This window comes from Otolemur garnettii, unplaced genomic scaffold (genome assembly GCF_000181295.1).
Source record: "Otolemur garnettii isolate 467f Iridium unplaced genomic scaffold, OtoGar3 scaffold00136, whole genome shotgun sequence".
NCBI classification, from domain to species: Eukaryota; Metazoa; Chordata; class Mammalia; order Primates; family Galagidae; genus Otolemur; species Otolemur garnettii.
The window spans coordinates 1,671,907-1,688,619 of NW_003852531.1; the positions used below are offsets into that span (position 1 = coordinate 1,671,907).

The window sequence follows — 16,713 nt, forward strand, 5'->3', positions numbered from 1 at the left end:
TGGTCCTTGCTCATGCCCCAGGCCAGCTCTGTCCCATGGTCCTTGCTCATGCCCCAGGCCAGCTCTGTCCCATGGTCCTTGCTCCTCCCTCCACATGTTGAAAACACAGTCTAGCTAGAGAAAAACACAGTCAGTTCCAGAGAAAAACTCTCCTGCCCCCTCCACTTACATTTTTCTTCTATTCTTCCTTTTGAATAAAGCCCCCTGATGTGAACCTGCCTAGAAGTAGTTGCTAAATAAAGGTTATCGTAGTGGAAAGCAATCCGGCCGGAGTCCCTGACCTGAATTTTCCTATGTATTCCCTTCTCTGGAGTGTAGCTGTATTGATACACTAGTCCAAACACAGTCTGAAAAACAAAGGTAACACTCCAGTGCACAGAGAATCAAGGACGTGCACATCCCAGACATAGAAACTTTTCTGAAAGGGATTTGAAAGCTCCAGTGGGTCATGAAAGGTTACTCTCCTCCCCCACAGACGTTGTGTGAGTTAGTTATCACTTTGACGAATCCCTTAAAACAGGGGTGTCCAGCCTTTTTTTTTTTCTCTGCTGCAATTAGAAGAATGACTGTTGTCTGGGGTCACACAAAATAAATGCACAAATACTCAGGAAAATTGCTTAGCAAACAAAAGGCCCTTGTATACTTTTTATGACACCCAACACCACAGATAAGCCAAAAACAAACTGCTCACAAAATCAGCAGAGACACCCCTACCTTAAAACTTGACTCCAAAGTTTTTAGAGACAGAGTCTCACTTTATCGCCCTTGGTAGAGGGCTGTGGCATCACACAGCTCACAGCAACCTCCAACTCATGGGCTTAGGGAATTCTCCTGCCTCAGCCTCCTGAGTAGCTGGGACTACAGGCGCCTGCCACAATACCCAGCTATTTTTTTTTTTTTTTGCAGTTTTTAGCCAGGGCTGGGTTTGAACCCACCACCTCTGGCATATGGGGCTGGTACCCTACTCCTTTGAGCCACAGGCATTTGAACCCGCCACCCTCAGTATATGGGGCTGGCGCCCTACCCACTGAGCCACAGGTGCCACCCTTGACCCCGAAGTTTTTATATCCTTGTTTTAACTGCCTGGGAAAGATCCCACCAGCTCGTGTTTTGGCTATAAGGTCCTTGCAGTGGCTCTGACCTTGGTACCAATGTGTCCTTCTCTTTCCAGAGGCAAAGACTAATAAACAGCAGGGCTTATGCCAACGGGGAATCCGAGGTAGCCATCAAGATCCCAGTGAAGCGCACCGTGGAAAATGGGACCGGGCCCAGCAGTGCTCCAGACAGGGGCGTGAATGGGACGCGGAGGGATGACGCTGTGGCGGAGGCTGGCAATGAAACCGAGAATGAGAATGAGGACAACGAGAACGATGAGGAGGACGAGGAGGACGAGGACGAGGGTGAAGGGCCGTACACGCCATTCGACCGCCCCTGTAAGAGGTCCTACATCCGGGCTGGGATGGGAGCAATTCTGTGGCCACCGAATGGGTGGAGCATGAGACTTGGATAATCTCTATACCATTCGATTAAAAAACTATCTGTATATGAAAATAAAAATATTTATGTTAGGTTTCTACAGTGGGCAGGACTCTGCCATAGAAGGTCCAAGGATGACCAAGGGGTTGGCACACAATCATTGCTTAAAATTTGAGCTCTTTGGCCAACTGTGTTTTGTAGAGGAAGGAAAGTCCACTCGTAGCTGTTCAGTGGGGTCTGTGGGGGCTAAGGAGGAAATGCACGTGATCCATTTCATAAATACAGCTCAGTGCTCAAGGAGAGAAACACCCATCCCATGACAGTTGGCCAGGCAGCTGCCAGGGCCAACTTGGGGGGCGCGTGAAGCCAGCCCCGTGCCCTGTGTTCTTCTCTCTTCCTTTCCCTTTCCCCCAGTCAGGCCCTGCCCTCTGCCACCACCTGCTGTCTCCAGGGAGGGTAACTGCTGGAGGTGCAGACTGGGCAGATGCATCCTGGCCCCTGTAGGGCTGGCCAAGGGAGCCCCCTGGTACTTTGGAGGGGAGATGCGAGGCCCATAAAAGCCTCAGGCCCTCAGCTACCAGGCCAGGGTCCTTCTTCCTGACCGCTACCTCCAAAGAGGGCTTGGTTGTTCCGGCAGCCTTGTCGTCCCACCCACCTATTATTGGAGCAGATGGACCAAGCCCAAAGAATGCTCCTATTTCTCAGACCTTCCAGAAGTTTCTGGCTGTTTCAGGGATAAGAACACAGGTCCAATGAGGCTTGAGTCACAGAAGCAGCCTCTCCAGAGTGTTTGAATTTGCCCCCAGGTCTATCTGAGGAAGGACTGTTTAATCCGCTGGAAGGCCAGTCTGATGGTCGGCATGGGAGCAGTGGCGGAATCCTATGTTGTGTTGGGAGGCAGAGCTGGACTGTGCTCCTGGGAGCTCCTCTTCATGTCCCGGGACAGCAAGTAAAACTCAGACTGAGACTTTTTGTGCCCAGTTAGGGCATGTAAGATCTCAACCTTATCAAGTACTCTCCAGAACGAATTAGAACCTATCCATCTGGTTTCTATTCCCCAAATTCCCTACCCAAAGTCAAATCATTACTTGTAAACGTGTTATCTTAATAGAAAGAAACAAGTACGGGCTCCTTATCTGTTTTGTCCCTGTCAGATGTATTTCTTGGCAACCTTCTTCCCTATCAACCAGGACAAAAGCATCTTAGGGATTAAGTGACCGAATGCCCACTCCACTCTTGTCACCCCACGATCCTGTCAGTTAGTGTATAACAGACCAAATGTGTTAGCGGCTCACGGCAGCACCCGGTTAGCTCACAGCCTTGGAGCCCAGAAGTCGAGCCGGGTCCCCAGGGTCTCATAGCCTGTAATCAAAGTGTGGGTGAGGCTGCGTTCCTGTCCAGGAGCCCTGGGAAGAACCATTTCCAGGCAGGTTCAGGGTGTTGGCAGAGTTTGCTTCCTGTGTCTGGCAGCTACTCCTAGGAGCCTCCCACATTCCTCACCCCCCACCATCAGCTGGAGGTTGGCATCTTTCCCCCTCTGGCTCCCCCTTCTGCTTGTGCAGCCTCCTGTGATTAGATCAGGGCACCTGCACAATCTCCCCACCCAGGTCATCTGTGCCACAGCACTGTCGTGGGGCGGGGTGTAGCTCACCCGCCACAGTCCCTGGGCTCCCCACATGTTAGCCAACACAGCTGCAGGCCTCCGCCCCCATGCCCTCTCACATCTCGTACGCTGAGTTCTTCCAGGAGCACAAGCAAGAGCATGATACGCTGTGTGACCACCACCCTTGGGGTCTCTGTGCCATTCAAGGTCCCTGAGCTGCCAAGATGGGAGGCAAAAGCCTGTGTTCTTCACCACCACTAACAAAATGCAGGTTCTGAGTCAGGAGGTCGAGGCTGAGGCGGAGAGCCCACATGTCTGACAAGCCCCAGGTGGCAGCGCTGTTGCTGACCGTGGACCGCAGTCGGAGCACGGAGGGGCTGGGACCTACAGGCACCAGCGATCCTCACCGTTCCTCTCAGAGGAGGGCCTGACTCAGAGCCTGAGGCTGCCTCCACAATGAAGAGTGAGGTTGCCCGGTTACTGCCATCTCTTCCCCTCTAGGCTAAGAACCCTGGCCCTGGAATGAGGAGCTCCATTTCACTTGGGGTGAAGGCTGGATGCCCAGCTGGGCCCCTCCTCAGGGAGGCATGCCATGTCTCAGGGGAAGGAGGCCAGAGCACTCCTCAGACCAGCAGAGGCTATCAGGAGCCAGGAGCATTCAGTCTGGGGACCCCAACACGGATTCCTCCCAACTAAGTTCCTTTGCCCTGAAAAAGGTCCGTCCACATGATGCAGACACTTTGTGGTAATGCTGCAGGTGTGGGACTCTGTCGTCTGGCACCAGCCATAGCGCTTCCTTCTCTGCAGGACTAGGCTACAGGGGCTGTGAGTAGCACATCAGTCTTCATCTGGGAGTATGAGAATACTGTTTGGGAATAGGTATATGTGCATATATGTACGGTGTGTAATTTGTGACCCATACAATGTATGGGCTAACATGTGCGTGTATACTGTATTCATGTTATATATTGTGTGCATGCACACTGTATCACAGATGGCAACGTGCTCATGTTTACGCGTGCAGATTCTGTATTATAGGTCACGTACACGTCCCAGCACGTATACACCTATACGTGGTGCACAAGTGAACACACCAACATATAAACGTGAGCTCTTCCTTTCTCTCAGGTGAGGAAAGTGGTATGGTTGGTAGGCAGGAAACAAAAACCCTGTAACATGTACCACATGTATAGGTAAACATTAACATGGGGCGGAAGGCTGGAAGGAAACACACCAAAAGATAAATGTGTTTTCCAAAGTGGAAAATATATTTTTTCTATATTTTCCACTATAAACAATGTACCTTTTTATTGCCTGTATAATCAGATCAAATATGTATATGTATATATATTTATTATAAATATGTATATAGAGAGAAGCCTCTGTCTGAAATGCTGTGATATGACTCTCCTCCAAGAGAGTTAAGCTTTGGAATATAATTTACAAACAAGACCTTTTGCTTTTCAAAATCAAGTCAAGTCACATACAGAGGGACACTATCCTGTTCCCAGTCCCTGGTTCACACCTCCAGCTTGGCCCCCAGTGGCTGGCTGACTTCCAAGAAATCGTGTAATCGCAGGTACTTGAAGGGTGCGGGCAGGCAGTCCTGCTTCCTTAATTCGCTGCTGTCCCCCCAGTGCCTGGAGCAGTCCCTGGCACAAGGCGGGGGGCATAGAAGACATTCAATAAATACTTGTTAAATGAATTACTTAGCCTGACCTCGCTGGTGCTCTATTTAGACCAAATGGTAATGGAACAAAATATGTGAAAATGTCCAGAAATGCTGTTGACTCAAAGGGGAAAGGAAAGAAGCTTTACCCTTTTATTCTGAAATGGAAATTAAGAGCAACTAAAGCATGGGTAATCTTTAGATGATTATTCCTGCTCTTTAGAATCATTTTAGAAGCACCTTCCTATATCACCGCGGTTGCTGGAGGAGTTATAGCTTCTATATTACATTTAGAGATATTTCAGATGATAATCATTAAATTTCTATTTCATTGAATTTTCTAAGGTAGTTTTTGTCACAAGGGACAATAACTTAAAGAAAGCACGTGTATCCTTGAAACTTATGTTTTCCAGATATAATGCCTCCCAGAGTCCAGTCAGAATTTTTTTAAACAGTTGAAAAAAGTTCAAAATTCATCAGCGCTAACCATGCTGCTTATATCTTTATGTAATCAATACTGTTTTCTAAGTTCTTATAGTCATAAGTTCTGACTTCATTTTTCTTCTTTATTTTCTGAATAATTTGTCGTGTTCAAAGAGCCGAATTAAGGTCATTTCTCTTCCCATTCCTGTTTTTGATCTTCAATTGGCTGTATAATCAAATCTTTCTCCCTGCAAAGGCATCGGCCACATGGAAGGCCTGTCATATATCATTTCATTTAATTCTCCCTGAAAATCTGGGAGCTCAGTGTTACTGTGTCTAAATTTTATAGATGAAGAAACTGAGCCTTAAAGAATTTAAATGAGTCACTCAGTTCATAAGCCTGGGAGCAGGGAGCAGAACCCAGCGTTATCCAGTGAGAGCCTCACTCTTCCCCTGTAGACTCAATGCCTTTGGTCATCTGGGAAAGGCCAGAGGGTACCAGGAATGATGTAACTTTTATATGCAGGTTTAAGAAACTATTTGGAGATGGTATAAATATAGGAAATAAGTCCTGGTAAAAAATTATGAAATAAATTTTATTAAACATTTAGTAAATTCCTATTTAAAATGTTATAATAAGGCTCAGTGCCTGTAGCTCAGGGGCTAGGGCACCAGCCACATACACCAGAGCTGGCAGATTCTAATCCAGCCTGGGCCTGCTGAACAACAATGACAACTACAACCAAAAAATCGCCAGGCATTGTGGCAGGCATCTATAGTCCCAGGTACTTCGGAGGCTAAGGCAAGAGAATCACTTAAGCCCAAGAGTTTGAGGTTGCTGTGAGCTGTGACATCACGGCATTCTACCCAAGGCAACAGCTTGAGACTCTGCCTCAAAAAAAAAAAAAAAATGTTACTAATAAAAAATACTTCCTTAACTCTGGTGGGAATATAAAATGCTTCAATCATTTGAGACATTGCTTGGCAGTTTCTTACAAAGTTAAATAAACACCCGCTCTATGACTCAGCCATTTTCCTCCTGGGTCTTCATGAAAAGTCTCATACAGTAATGTTCATAGTCACTTTAGTTACAATATCCTAAAGGGCAGCACCTGTGGCTCAAAGGAGTAGGACGCTGGCCCCATGTACCAGAGGTGGTAGGTTCAAACCCAGCCCTGTCCAAAAACTGCAAAAGAAATATATATATATATTTCCTAAAACTGGCAGTGACAGAATACCCATCCACAGTTGTTACATTGATAAACAAACTGCATCGTGTTACAGGGTGGAATTCTAAATAGCAGTTAATTAGACATGAACCAATCTCAAAAAAATCTTATCATGTCAAATAAAAGGAAGTAGACACATACACACGCTGTATGATTTCATTTATTTGAAATTGGGGAAAAGGAAGAAACTAATCCACGGTGGTAGAGGGTAAGGAGTTGCCTAGGAAGAGGCAGAAGCCACTTTCCGGAAGATGGAGACGTTCTAAACCCCTATGAAGTGAGGACGACGTAGGTGGATGCGTATGTCTTTCCAGAAGTGAGTTAGCAATTGAAGCAGGGTGGTAACAAGGGCCAAAAACTAACACCTCTGTCAAATCTGAGTCCACAAGGAACGCGGGCAACGTAACCAAAACTGAGCCTCCTAGCACCAAAGTCAGCGTTTCTGGTGTCTCTGTACACAACGTACCCAGCGCAGAGATGGCAAAAGTCAGTCGTCACTGACAGCTCCGTCATCTTGTCCATGGCAGCGGGTAGTTAGTGAGCCAGAAAGCAATCATTTGTTTGCAAATGCTTATCAGATCAGGATTCAAACGCTCCTGTAGTGTTTTGTCAATCTTGAAAGACTTCAAGACCTTCAAGCGATCTGCGCGCTGACGACGATGCCGAGACATTCCACTAGGTGGAGCTGTGTCCACTGCCGCTTTATTATCTGGGCAAAGGGAGTCACCAAACTACTTGGAGAACCGGCAGGCTGGTGGTCTGAGCTCCCCACGCACGCACATACATGTTCCACCCCTGTGGTGCCCTGCGTCCTTCCTCCTCTTTTCCTACCTGGCCCGTTTGCCCAGCATTACTCAATATTTCCCCCGTCCAGCCCAGTTATTACTCAGAAGTGACTCATCTTGTTATTTTAGAGACCTAAGTAGTAGGTGGGCAATGGATAATTTTTGTACTCTGTTTGGTTTTGTTTGTCAGGTTTTGGTGGTGGCGGAAAGCCATTTCAGTGTTTCGGAAGAGCACCACAATAAGATTTCGTTCTGGGGAAAGCAATTCAGGGGCCAGCAGAGCAAGGAATAAAGCTAACTGATTGTTTTAATTTTCATTTTTCCAGCTGGAAAACTGGAAACAGTGAAATGGGCGTTCACCTGGCCACTGAGTTTTGTCTTATACTTCACTGTACCCAACTGTAACAAGCCGCGCTGGGAGAAATGGTTCATGGTAACGTTCGCTTCCTCCACATTGTGGATTGCAGCCTTCTCTTACATAATGGTGTGGATGGTGAGTGGACTGAGGGCCCCTGGCATGGCTAGATCGCCTTAGAGAGAAAGTGCACTTGACTGCAGGGTAGTAAGAGTTGAGGTTTTAAGCAGGAACCATATCAGTCAGGAACTGTTATAATAAGCTGTGTAACAACCACACCTACACTAAGTAGTTTAGAATCACAGCATTTATTCTCCTGCTCACATGTTTTCAGATTGACTGTAATTTGATTAATCTTAGCTTGGCTGTGTAGCCCAATCTCAACATGCAGGATGGTCACGGTGCAGCCCCATCTCAGGACACAGGATGGTCATGGTGCAGACCCATCTCAAGATACAGGATGGTCACGGTGCAGCCCCATCTCAGGACACAGGATGGTCATGGTGCAGACCCATCTCAAGATACAGGATGGTCATGGTACAGACGTATCTCAAGATACAGGATGGTCATGGTACAGACCCATCTCAAGATACAGGATGGTCATGGTGCAGTCCTATCTCAGGATACAGGATGGTCACAGTGTAGCCCCATCTCAAGATACAGGATGGTCATGGTGCAGTCCTATCTCAGGATACAGGATGGTCACGTTTGACTCAGGCAGCACATTGGGTCTACTCCAATCATTTGCTTATTTTCTTCGGATCAGGGCTACCTGGGGGAGGCTCTTCTCCTGGTATATCACAGGAATGCAAGGACCACACAGGTGCCTCCTATGGTCTTCACTTGGGACTGACTTACCATCACTTCCACCCAACTTCAGTGGACTGGGGAATAGATACTCCAGTGTCAAGGACGGCAAAGGCACAGAGCAAAGAACATGAAGAGAAGTCATGAATAAAGTGATGATAAATGGCCCCCTCAGGGGGGTCCCTTCTGAGGTCAAAATAATCATTCATTGATTGACATTGGCTCAAAAGAGCCTCTGCCCCAAAGCCACAGTAGGAAATCCACCTCCGTCGATGTCTACACTTTTTTTTTTATCATGGGTGAACATGAGGATACATATGGTTAGGTTATATTATTTGTGTTTGTAAGGTAAAGTCCAAAGTCTGAGTTATAGTTGAGTCCTTCTCCCAGGAAGTGAGCCGTGTCCCCCTACACTGGACCTGCTAGGTAGGAACTAATCGAGTCTCCTCCCTGCCTCTTGGAATTTAATTGTGTCTTTCCTCTGCTGGGGGCCTGCAGTTATTGGTCTACTGTTTTCAGATTAGTACTGAGTATCTGGGATGCTTGTTTTTCCATTCTTGAGATACTTTATTTAGGAGAATTTTCTCCAAATCCATCCACGTAAATACAAAAGATACAAAGTCTCTATCTTTTATGGCTGAATTGTATTCCACGGTACACATGTGCCACAGTTTATTAATCCATTAGTGGGTTAATGGGTACTGTGTTGATTCCACATCTTTGCAATTGTGAATTGAGCTGCTATAAACATTTGAGTGTAAATATCCTTATGGTAAAATGCTTTTCTTCTTCTGGGTAGATGCCTAATAATGGGATTGTGGAGTCAAATGGAAGGTCTATTCTCACTTCTTCCCGTAAAGCCTGGGCTAGTTTTCATCCCTACCAACAGTGCATCAGCATACCCCTCGCTCTGCACCCACCCCGGCACCTACAGCTTTGAGAACTTGTAATGATGCCTATACTTTTTAGGTGGGGAGCAAGCCGAAATCATACAATTAGAGTTGGGCAGAAATTAAAAGGCATGACAAAATTATACAAGTCAAATTAATTTTCCCTTGACTGTTGGAAAGAAATGCAATATAAATTCTGGAGAATCAAAATCAAGAGCTAAAAAAAAGATTTAGAAAAAGACTCTTTGTAGGTAATAGCAAGTTTGCAAACTTGACACAATTAACTCCTAATCACCCTTTGGCTTGATGCTACAGACAAACATATGTTTTTTTAAACCCAAGCTTTTAACCAGGGCTTTCTCCGCCATCCAGTATTCATTTACGTTTTCATCTGGCACATGCACTGGGTGCCCCCTCTAGTCCAGGTTTGGGGGCCGGTGTTGCTGTCCCCGACCTCCAGTGCTCGGTGAGTTCAGCAAACTCTCTGAGCTGACTAATCTGAGGGCCAGCGTTCTGTTTGCTGCCTTCCCCTGTGACCGAGGCTCTGACATGTCCTGGGAAATGGCAGGGATGAAGGAGAAATCAGGGCGAAGCAGGAGACCTGGCCCAGCCATCTGAGTCCCCCAAACTGCAGCTCAGCCACACACAGTAACAAGGAGCCCTCGGCAGGCCCAGCCTGGCTAAGCCAAACCAGACTCCTCCAAGGGCTGAGCCGGGATCAGAAAGGGAGGACGAGACTGTCCAGAATGCTGCCACTCCGTTTGTTCCAGAGCAGTGAAGTAGAGATGTGGCCTGACTCTGCATCTCACTTTCCTCCCTGGAGGCTGCAGCCAAAAAGCCCTGAGGCCATGCAGGTTAAATTCGGAGCTGATCAGAAGCGAGGTGCATTTTCTGGTTCCCGGACAGGCCAGACCCCGTGGTTTTAACCCACATCCTCAGAAGGCGTGGCCCGGCCTTTGGAGTGAACTGGGGGTTTCCTGTGGGATGTCTTTTTCGGCAGAGCTGGGAGCAGCTGTGAGAAGGACGTGCTCCCTGCCACATGCAGTTTGCATTTCTTATAATTCTAGAAAAAGATTAAGTGGCCTCCTGAAGTGACCTGAAAGTCTCATCCCTTGCAAGTTACCTTTCTCTAAGACACACACACAGGGAATTGGTCCCTTTTTCCTTTTGCCATCTGCTCCTTCTCCCTTGTCACCTGTCTCCTGGGCCACCGTCACTTCAGTTTTCCCTTAATGAAATCAAGGGGCAAGATGGGTTCGTTTTCATAAAGGAGACCAACAGTTTAGGCGTCGTCTGCTGTTCTCCGGCAAAACCCCTCCCGTGCAGAAAGCTGCTGCCTCTGCCGTGAGCCCTTCTGCCTTCTGGGACCTGCTCCCACGGCCACCCCAGCTCTCTAGCAGCAAGCAACCTGGGAAAATGCTTCCCTGGGCCTCAGGCTCCTCCTCTGAAGATTGGAAATAGCACAGCACGTCCTGCACAAAGTTGTGACAAGATTTAAGTAGGTGAGGACCTGGAAATGTCACTTCTCCCAGTGTTTCCCAGGAAACACGAGTTATTATGGTGAAGACGAAAATGTTACAAGGACAATCACATTGTCACCAAGCTTCCAGGATCAGAGGAAAGGAAAAGTTGGCTGTGCTTTTCCCACAAGACTGGGTGGCATAAGGTCCAGCCCTTTCCAGTTTCTGCAAATTCCCACTATGTGTCTCCTGACGCGGTTGCTCAGATGCCAGACACAGCAAAGCAGCCACCACTCTGGGTCTCCCAGGACAACTTGGAGTTGAAATACCCTGTCCCGGTATCGTCTTTTCCCAGAAACTCGGTTTTCCTCTCTTTCATACTCATCTGAAAAGAACCAGTGAAATGAAAACATCATGTTTTATTAGCGCACCAAGCATGGGCTCTGTGACTGCACCATCCAAGACCTGTCGCCCACACATTCATTTCCCTCTGTGTTGACAGAGAGAGCAGATGTTGACCCCACCCCTGAGATGGCCCAGACTGTAGCCTTCCCTGAGTCTAATCAGAGGAACTGTGGGCAGGCAAGGTCCATGTCCGCCCCCAGCTTACTGCCTCTTCCCTCTTCTTCCAGGTCACGATCATCGGTTACACACTCGGCATTCCTGACGTCATCATGGGAATCACATTCCTGGCTGCCGGAACTAGTGTGCCTGACTGCATGGCCAGCCTCATTGTGGCCAGACAAGGTAGGAATTCCAGTGGCAAGAGGGATTGGGAGGGAGGGAGGGAGGGAGGGAGAAAGGAAGGAAGGAAGGAAGGCAGGCAGGCAGGCAGGCCGGCCGGCCTAGGGGATCCACTTGGCAACTAACAGGGTTTGGAAGGAGAGACAGGTGACCTCAATGCCATGTTGCTCAAAAGTCTTCCTGGAATCAGAATAGAAAAACCAGCCAAAAGGTCCCACCCTTGAAGAAAGCAGAAATATTTCCCAGGTAGTACTCATAGCCCTTTCTGGAGGTTGTATTACCATCCATCTATTATTAAAAGAATAATAAAGACACCGACTTATTAGGTGTGTTACCTTATTTCATTTAAATAACTGCTCTATGATGTATCATTCCTTGGATCACGAAAGTGAGGCTTAGAAAGGAGAGACCCCATACCTAAGGTTTACTCAGCTGCAGCACCCCTCAAAGTGACAGTCAGCAGAGGTCAGTTTTCAATGCATGACAGAACCTCCTTCAAAACCAAGTTCACGGTCACCTTCCCAGATGGATGTCCCAGGGGCGGGGGGATACCCTTTCCCAGCACTCACAGATTCACGGAGGTTGTTCGGTTTTAAACAAATGTGTTGTGTTAGCACAGTGTCATCTAGAAATCCTCAACAAAATTCCACCATTACCTTATTTTTATAATATTTCTCGATTATTCAGAGAATAATTGGATAGTGTGCAGAGCCTCTGGAAGATGATGCTGGAGCATGGGCTGGGGAGCTCCTGAGCTCGTACAGCTGTTGAATTTATTTCCTTCCTATAAGGATGCCTCAAAGAATCCAGAATCTTTGGAATCATATTTACATTTAATCAGGGATCACATGTGAAGTAAAGGCCAGCAATTCAACAGAAGGTGTATTTCTGTGTTTTACAATCACCTTCCTTCTTCCCATCAGTAATGACCTAGCAGAGAACCAGATACGTGAGCCAGCAGAACTGCTCCCTTGGGGGTCTCGTGGGAGGCCCTGCACTCCCTGGGATCAGTCCCCTCACATGAGCGACCTCTTATCCCTGCAGGGATGGGGGACATGGCCGTGTCCAACTCCATTGGGAGCAACGTGTTCGACATCCTGATCGGCCTGGGTCTCCCCTGGGCTCTGCAGACCCTGGCTGTGGATTACGGATCTTACGTAAGTGGTTTCCTCCGTGACTGCTTAAACCCTGGGCGACCACGACTCATTATTTAACAGCCTTGGCCACTGGTGTTTGTGTCCGGGCAGAGGAGGAGGCACAGAAGTAGTGATACTGAGGGAGGCACATTCTCCTTGTCTGGGACCTTACTGAGTCAGGCTTGGGGGGACATTTGGAACTCCAGAGCAGGTCAGCAAACCTTTTCTGTCCGAGGGCTGATTGTAAATATTTTAGGCTTTGAGGGACAGAGCATTTCGGTCACACCTGTTGCACTCTGCCATCACAGCAGGGAAGCAGGCTCAGACAATAATAACCACATGGGTGTGTGGCTCTTTCAATACAACCTGATTTATAGAAACTAAATTTTGAATTTCATATGATTTTTACATGTCATGATACATTGTGTTTCTTTTCATTTTTTGCAACCATTTAAAAATGTGAAAACCATTTTCTGCTCTTGGATAGTGCAGAAACAATTGGGGGGCCAGCTTGGGCCCACTGGTCATAGTCTGCCAGCCCTGCTCTAGTGTGTTTGTGTTTGATTCATTGTAACTATGGGTTAAGTGCTGCATGTAAGAGAGAGACAGAAGCAATGTCATCCAGATTGGCCACTTAAAGGGTGGCATCCACTGGGTTGTCATGGGACTCCAAATAACCTTCCAGAGTTCTGCAGATCAGAGAGTGACACTTTTGTCCCTCAGGTTCTTATAAATGGACTCACATTAACCAAATTCACAAGAGCTTGACATCTAGGCTAGAGCATCAGCAGATGTTAGTAACAAATGGTAAGATACATAAGGGCCGGGCAGAAAGCATGCTGACTTTGGATGGTTCATTCTCTACATTTTTGAAGAAGAACCTTCCATGGGGGTTACGGTGGGGGTAAATTCGGTGATTCACCAGGAGCACTCACAGCATATTATATTCACAGCTAAGGTTTATCACAGCAAAGGCTGTGAAGCAAAAGCAGCAGGAGAATGAAATGCATCAGGAGAAGCCCGGAGCTGTCAGGTGCAGGCGTTCAGTTCCTTCCCTCCCAGCTCACACAGGCAGGACATGCTCTCCCTAGCAGTGAAGTATGGGGACATGTGTGAGACCCCTGTCCAGGGAAGTCCACTGAAGTCTGAGTCTTTTAGGGAGGGCTGATCAGGTAGGCACCTTCTCAATACGGGAGCAGGGTGATCCCCGAGTCTCAGCACCAGAACGGACAGCAGACAAACATCAGAAAGTTTGCAGACAATCTTGACAAGAGGCACATGTCCTAGTGCTTCTGGCGTAAACAACATCATCAATCAGAAAAGTTCCAAGGGCCACCTGCTCAGGATGGCCAAGGTGTCACAACCCCTCGGGCCCCTATGGCCCTGGTCTCGATCACCACAGGAAGGTACCAGGCGTGACGCGGATTAGAAGTACAAGCTTGAGGGAGGCGGGCTAGCCCTTCTTTGCAGGGTAGCCCCGAGCAACCTCCACACCAGCCTCTTACTGAGACTGTACAAGACAGGTGAGGGGAGTATTGGACAATGACTACGTGCCTAAGGATCACCACGGGCTCAGGCTTTCTCCACAAGGAGCACCTGCTGACGAATTGCCCAAGGGTCCACCCCTCAGCTGTAGATCATCTTGCTCTGAGGTTGTCTGACTCTTGGTGTCCCCTACACCAAGGGTCAATCATGGCTCCAGGCTTCGGCACGCAAGGATTAAATGACCACACCTGTGTTTATACCTCTCCCACAGAAAGGCAAATTATTATTTTGTTTGTCAGAATAAGTATTGCTAGCTATAACACTACACAGTAGCGCCTCCATAGCTGACACCTCCCTACACTGACCACTTCCGTAAGTTGACCTAATTTTCACTAACCGGACATGCGCACATCAGCACAGGAGGCCGAGTTCCTTATGTTAACCAGTTTGTTTGATCTCTTGGGTGGTCGACGTACAGAGGTTCTGCTGTATTACAAACAACCACCCATCTCACTAGGGTGGCCCGATGGGTTGCTCTTTCTACCCAAGTTCCACTGCAGATGTTTCCATTCTGCATCTCCTGTGGACTCTTCCAGCAGAAGCTCAAGCACTGAGGTGCAGCTCTCATGGGGTTCTGCCGTCACGGAGTCCGCCGCCTCCACCCTCAAAGAAAACAGAGAAGGGAAGGGCGTGGAGGGTTGTGTAGATCATTTTTTGATGAGGCCTGGACGTGGTATCTGTCCCATCTGTCACTATCTGACTGTCCAGATAAGGCATATGTACCCACTTAGATGCAAGAAGTATCCGAGTGGGTAGCTAGCTGTGCACCCAGGAAGGAGAAGGGGGGAAAACCGCAGCGCACACCAGCTGCCAGTAGAGAGAATTAGCCACAGGCGGGATATTCCAGATGATGCTTCACTGGTGCTGTTGAGTTGTCATGGTCTGATGCGTACGCCCATGCTGTGGGGTCCGGCTCTCCGCCAGGCCGACCAGAGCCCCAAGCTGAGCTGCTGACCACTGTGCAGCACACGCTGACCAGTCCTGCTCTTCATGCTCCTTTTTCTGGGCAGCATGTGGACCATCTCCCTTAACAGCACATTTTGTCTACGCTCAAACTGAGGGCAAATCACTGATTGTGTGTAAACTCCCTCATTAAAGTTGTCTTATTGCTGCCTTAAAATATAAGTCACTTAGATTCTGTTTTACCAGTGCTAAACTAATCTCTTGAGTTTTTCTCCAACTGGCTGATGGGAACCCCTCCTTTTTATTTTTTTCTTATCATGAAAATGACTCATGTAATTTATAGAAAGGTACAGGAAACTCTGGAGATGCGGCTGCCCAGTAGAACTTTCTGTAACGATAGCAACATTCTGTTGCTGTGGCTGTCTCATATCATAGCTGCCAGCCATACATGACTTGCAAATGCTTCATCTGTGGCTGGTGCAAGTGAAGAACTGAATTTTGAAATGTTATTTAGTTTTAATTCATTTAAATTCACATGCTTATAGCTGCATGTGGCTTATGGCTGCCTCTGGGCACCGCAGCTCTAGAGAATGAAATAAAAATCATCCACAGCCTAATCTATAGATAACGGTTGTTAACATTTCAGCACTTTTTTCCCTCTGGCTTATCTTACATAGCTCAGATCACTCTACACAGACAATTTTGCCCGTGGCTTTTTATACTTCTTATTAGATCATACATGTTTTCCTTAGAATTTCATTAGAAACATCACCTTCAAGGTGGCCTAATGTTCAGTAAATGGATGTTCCAAAATTTACTTAATCATGTTTCTGCTCCTGAACTCTCACGTTGCTTCAGAATTCTCACTCTAAGGACACCACAGGCATCTCTGTGGTTTATATATTAATCTATAGGTTTGTAAGTTGTACATAAATCTGTATCTACATTTCAAATTATTTCTTTAGATAATCTTTCTCTGAGTTGAGAGTGTTATATAGAAAATTGTTTTTCAAAATGACAGTATTACATTTTAATTTGCCCAAATTCATTCCTGGGTTTTCAGGGCAGCTGCACAACACCTCATCTCCAGACCACAGTAAACTTCATCTTCCTCTTGGTACGTGGTTGGCATGAGTTCATGCTCGGGCAGTGAGGAGCGTGTTGAGTACAGGGAATAACAGTTAGAGTGCCGATGGCATCCGCAGTAGCTTACCACGCATGAGTTAGGGGGACAGTTCAGGCCTTGGCTGAGACATCAGGGCATGAGTAGCCTCTTAATTTGGCGCCTAAAAAACATTTTTTTTTTGAGACAGAGTCTCACTCTGTTGCCCAGGCTAGCGTGCCATGGCATCATAGCTCACAGCAATCTCAAACTCCTGGGCTTAAGCGAATCTCTTGCCTCAGCCTCCTGAGTAGCTAGGCAACAGGTGCCCACCACAACGCCCAGCTATTTTTAGTAGAGATGGGGTCTCACTCTTGCTCAGGCTGGTCTTGAACTCTTGAGCTCACGTAATCCACCTGCCTCGGCCTCCCAGAGTGCTGGGATTACAGGTGTGAGCCACCACACCTGGCCCCATATTTTTATTTTAAAAACATGGGTTCAATATTTACTTTTAAGAAGAGACAGCCCATGAGCAACAGGTGGAGAAGGAGATTACTGGCTCCCTCTCTCCATCTTGCCTTGTTCA

At 47.4% G+C, this 16,713-nt stretch overlaps 1 protein-coding gene across 1 annotated transcript in view; it reads left to right on the forward strand.

The window, feature by feature from the left end:
• Positions 1 to 16,713, forward strand: part of SLC24A3 (solute carrier family 24 member 3) — a 517,777-nt gene that overhangs the window by 482,424 nt on the left and 18,640 nt on the right. The window contains exons 12-15 of the mRNA XM_012810546.1: positions 1,172 to 1,433; positions 7,512 to 7,678; positions 11,330 to 11,444; positions 12,486 to 12,598. Coding sequence (XP_012666000.1) covers positions 1,172 to 1,433; positions 7,512 to 7,678; positions 11,330 to 11,444; positions 12,486 to 12,598 — 657 coding nt within the window. The remainder of the gene's footprint in view (positions 1 to 1,171; positions 1,434 to 7,511; positions 7,679 to 11,329; positions 11,445 to 12,485; positions 12,599 to 16,713) is intronic.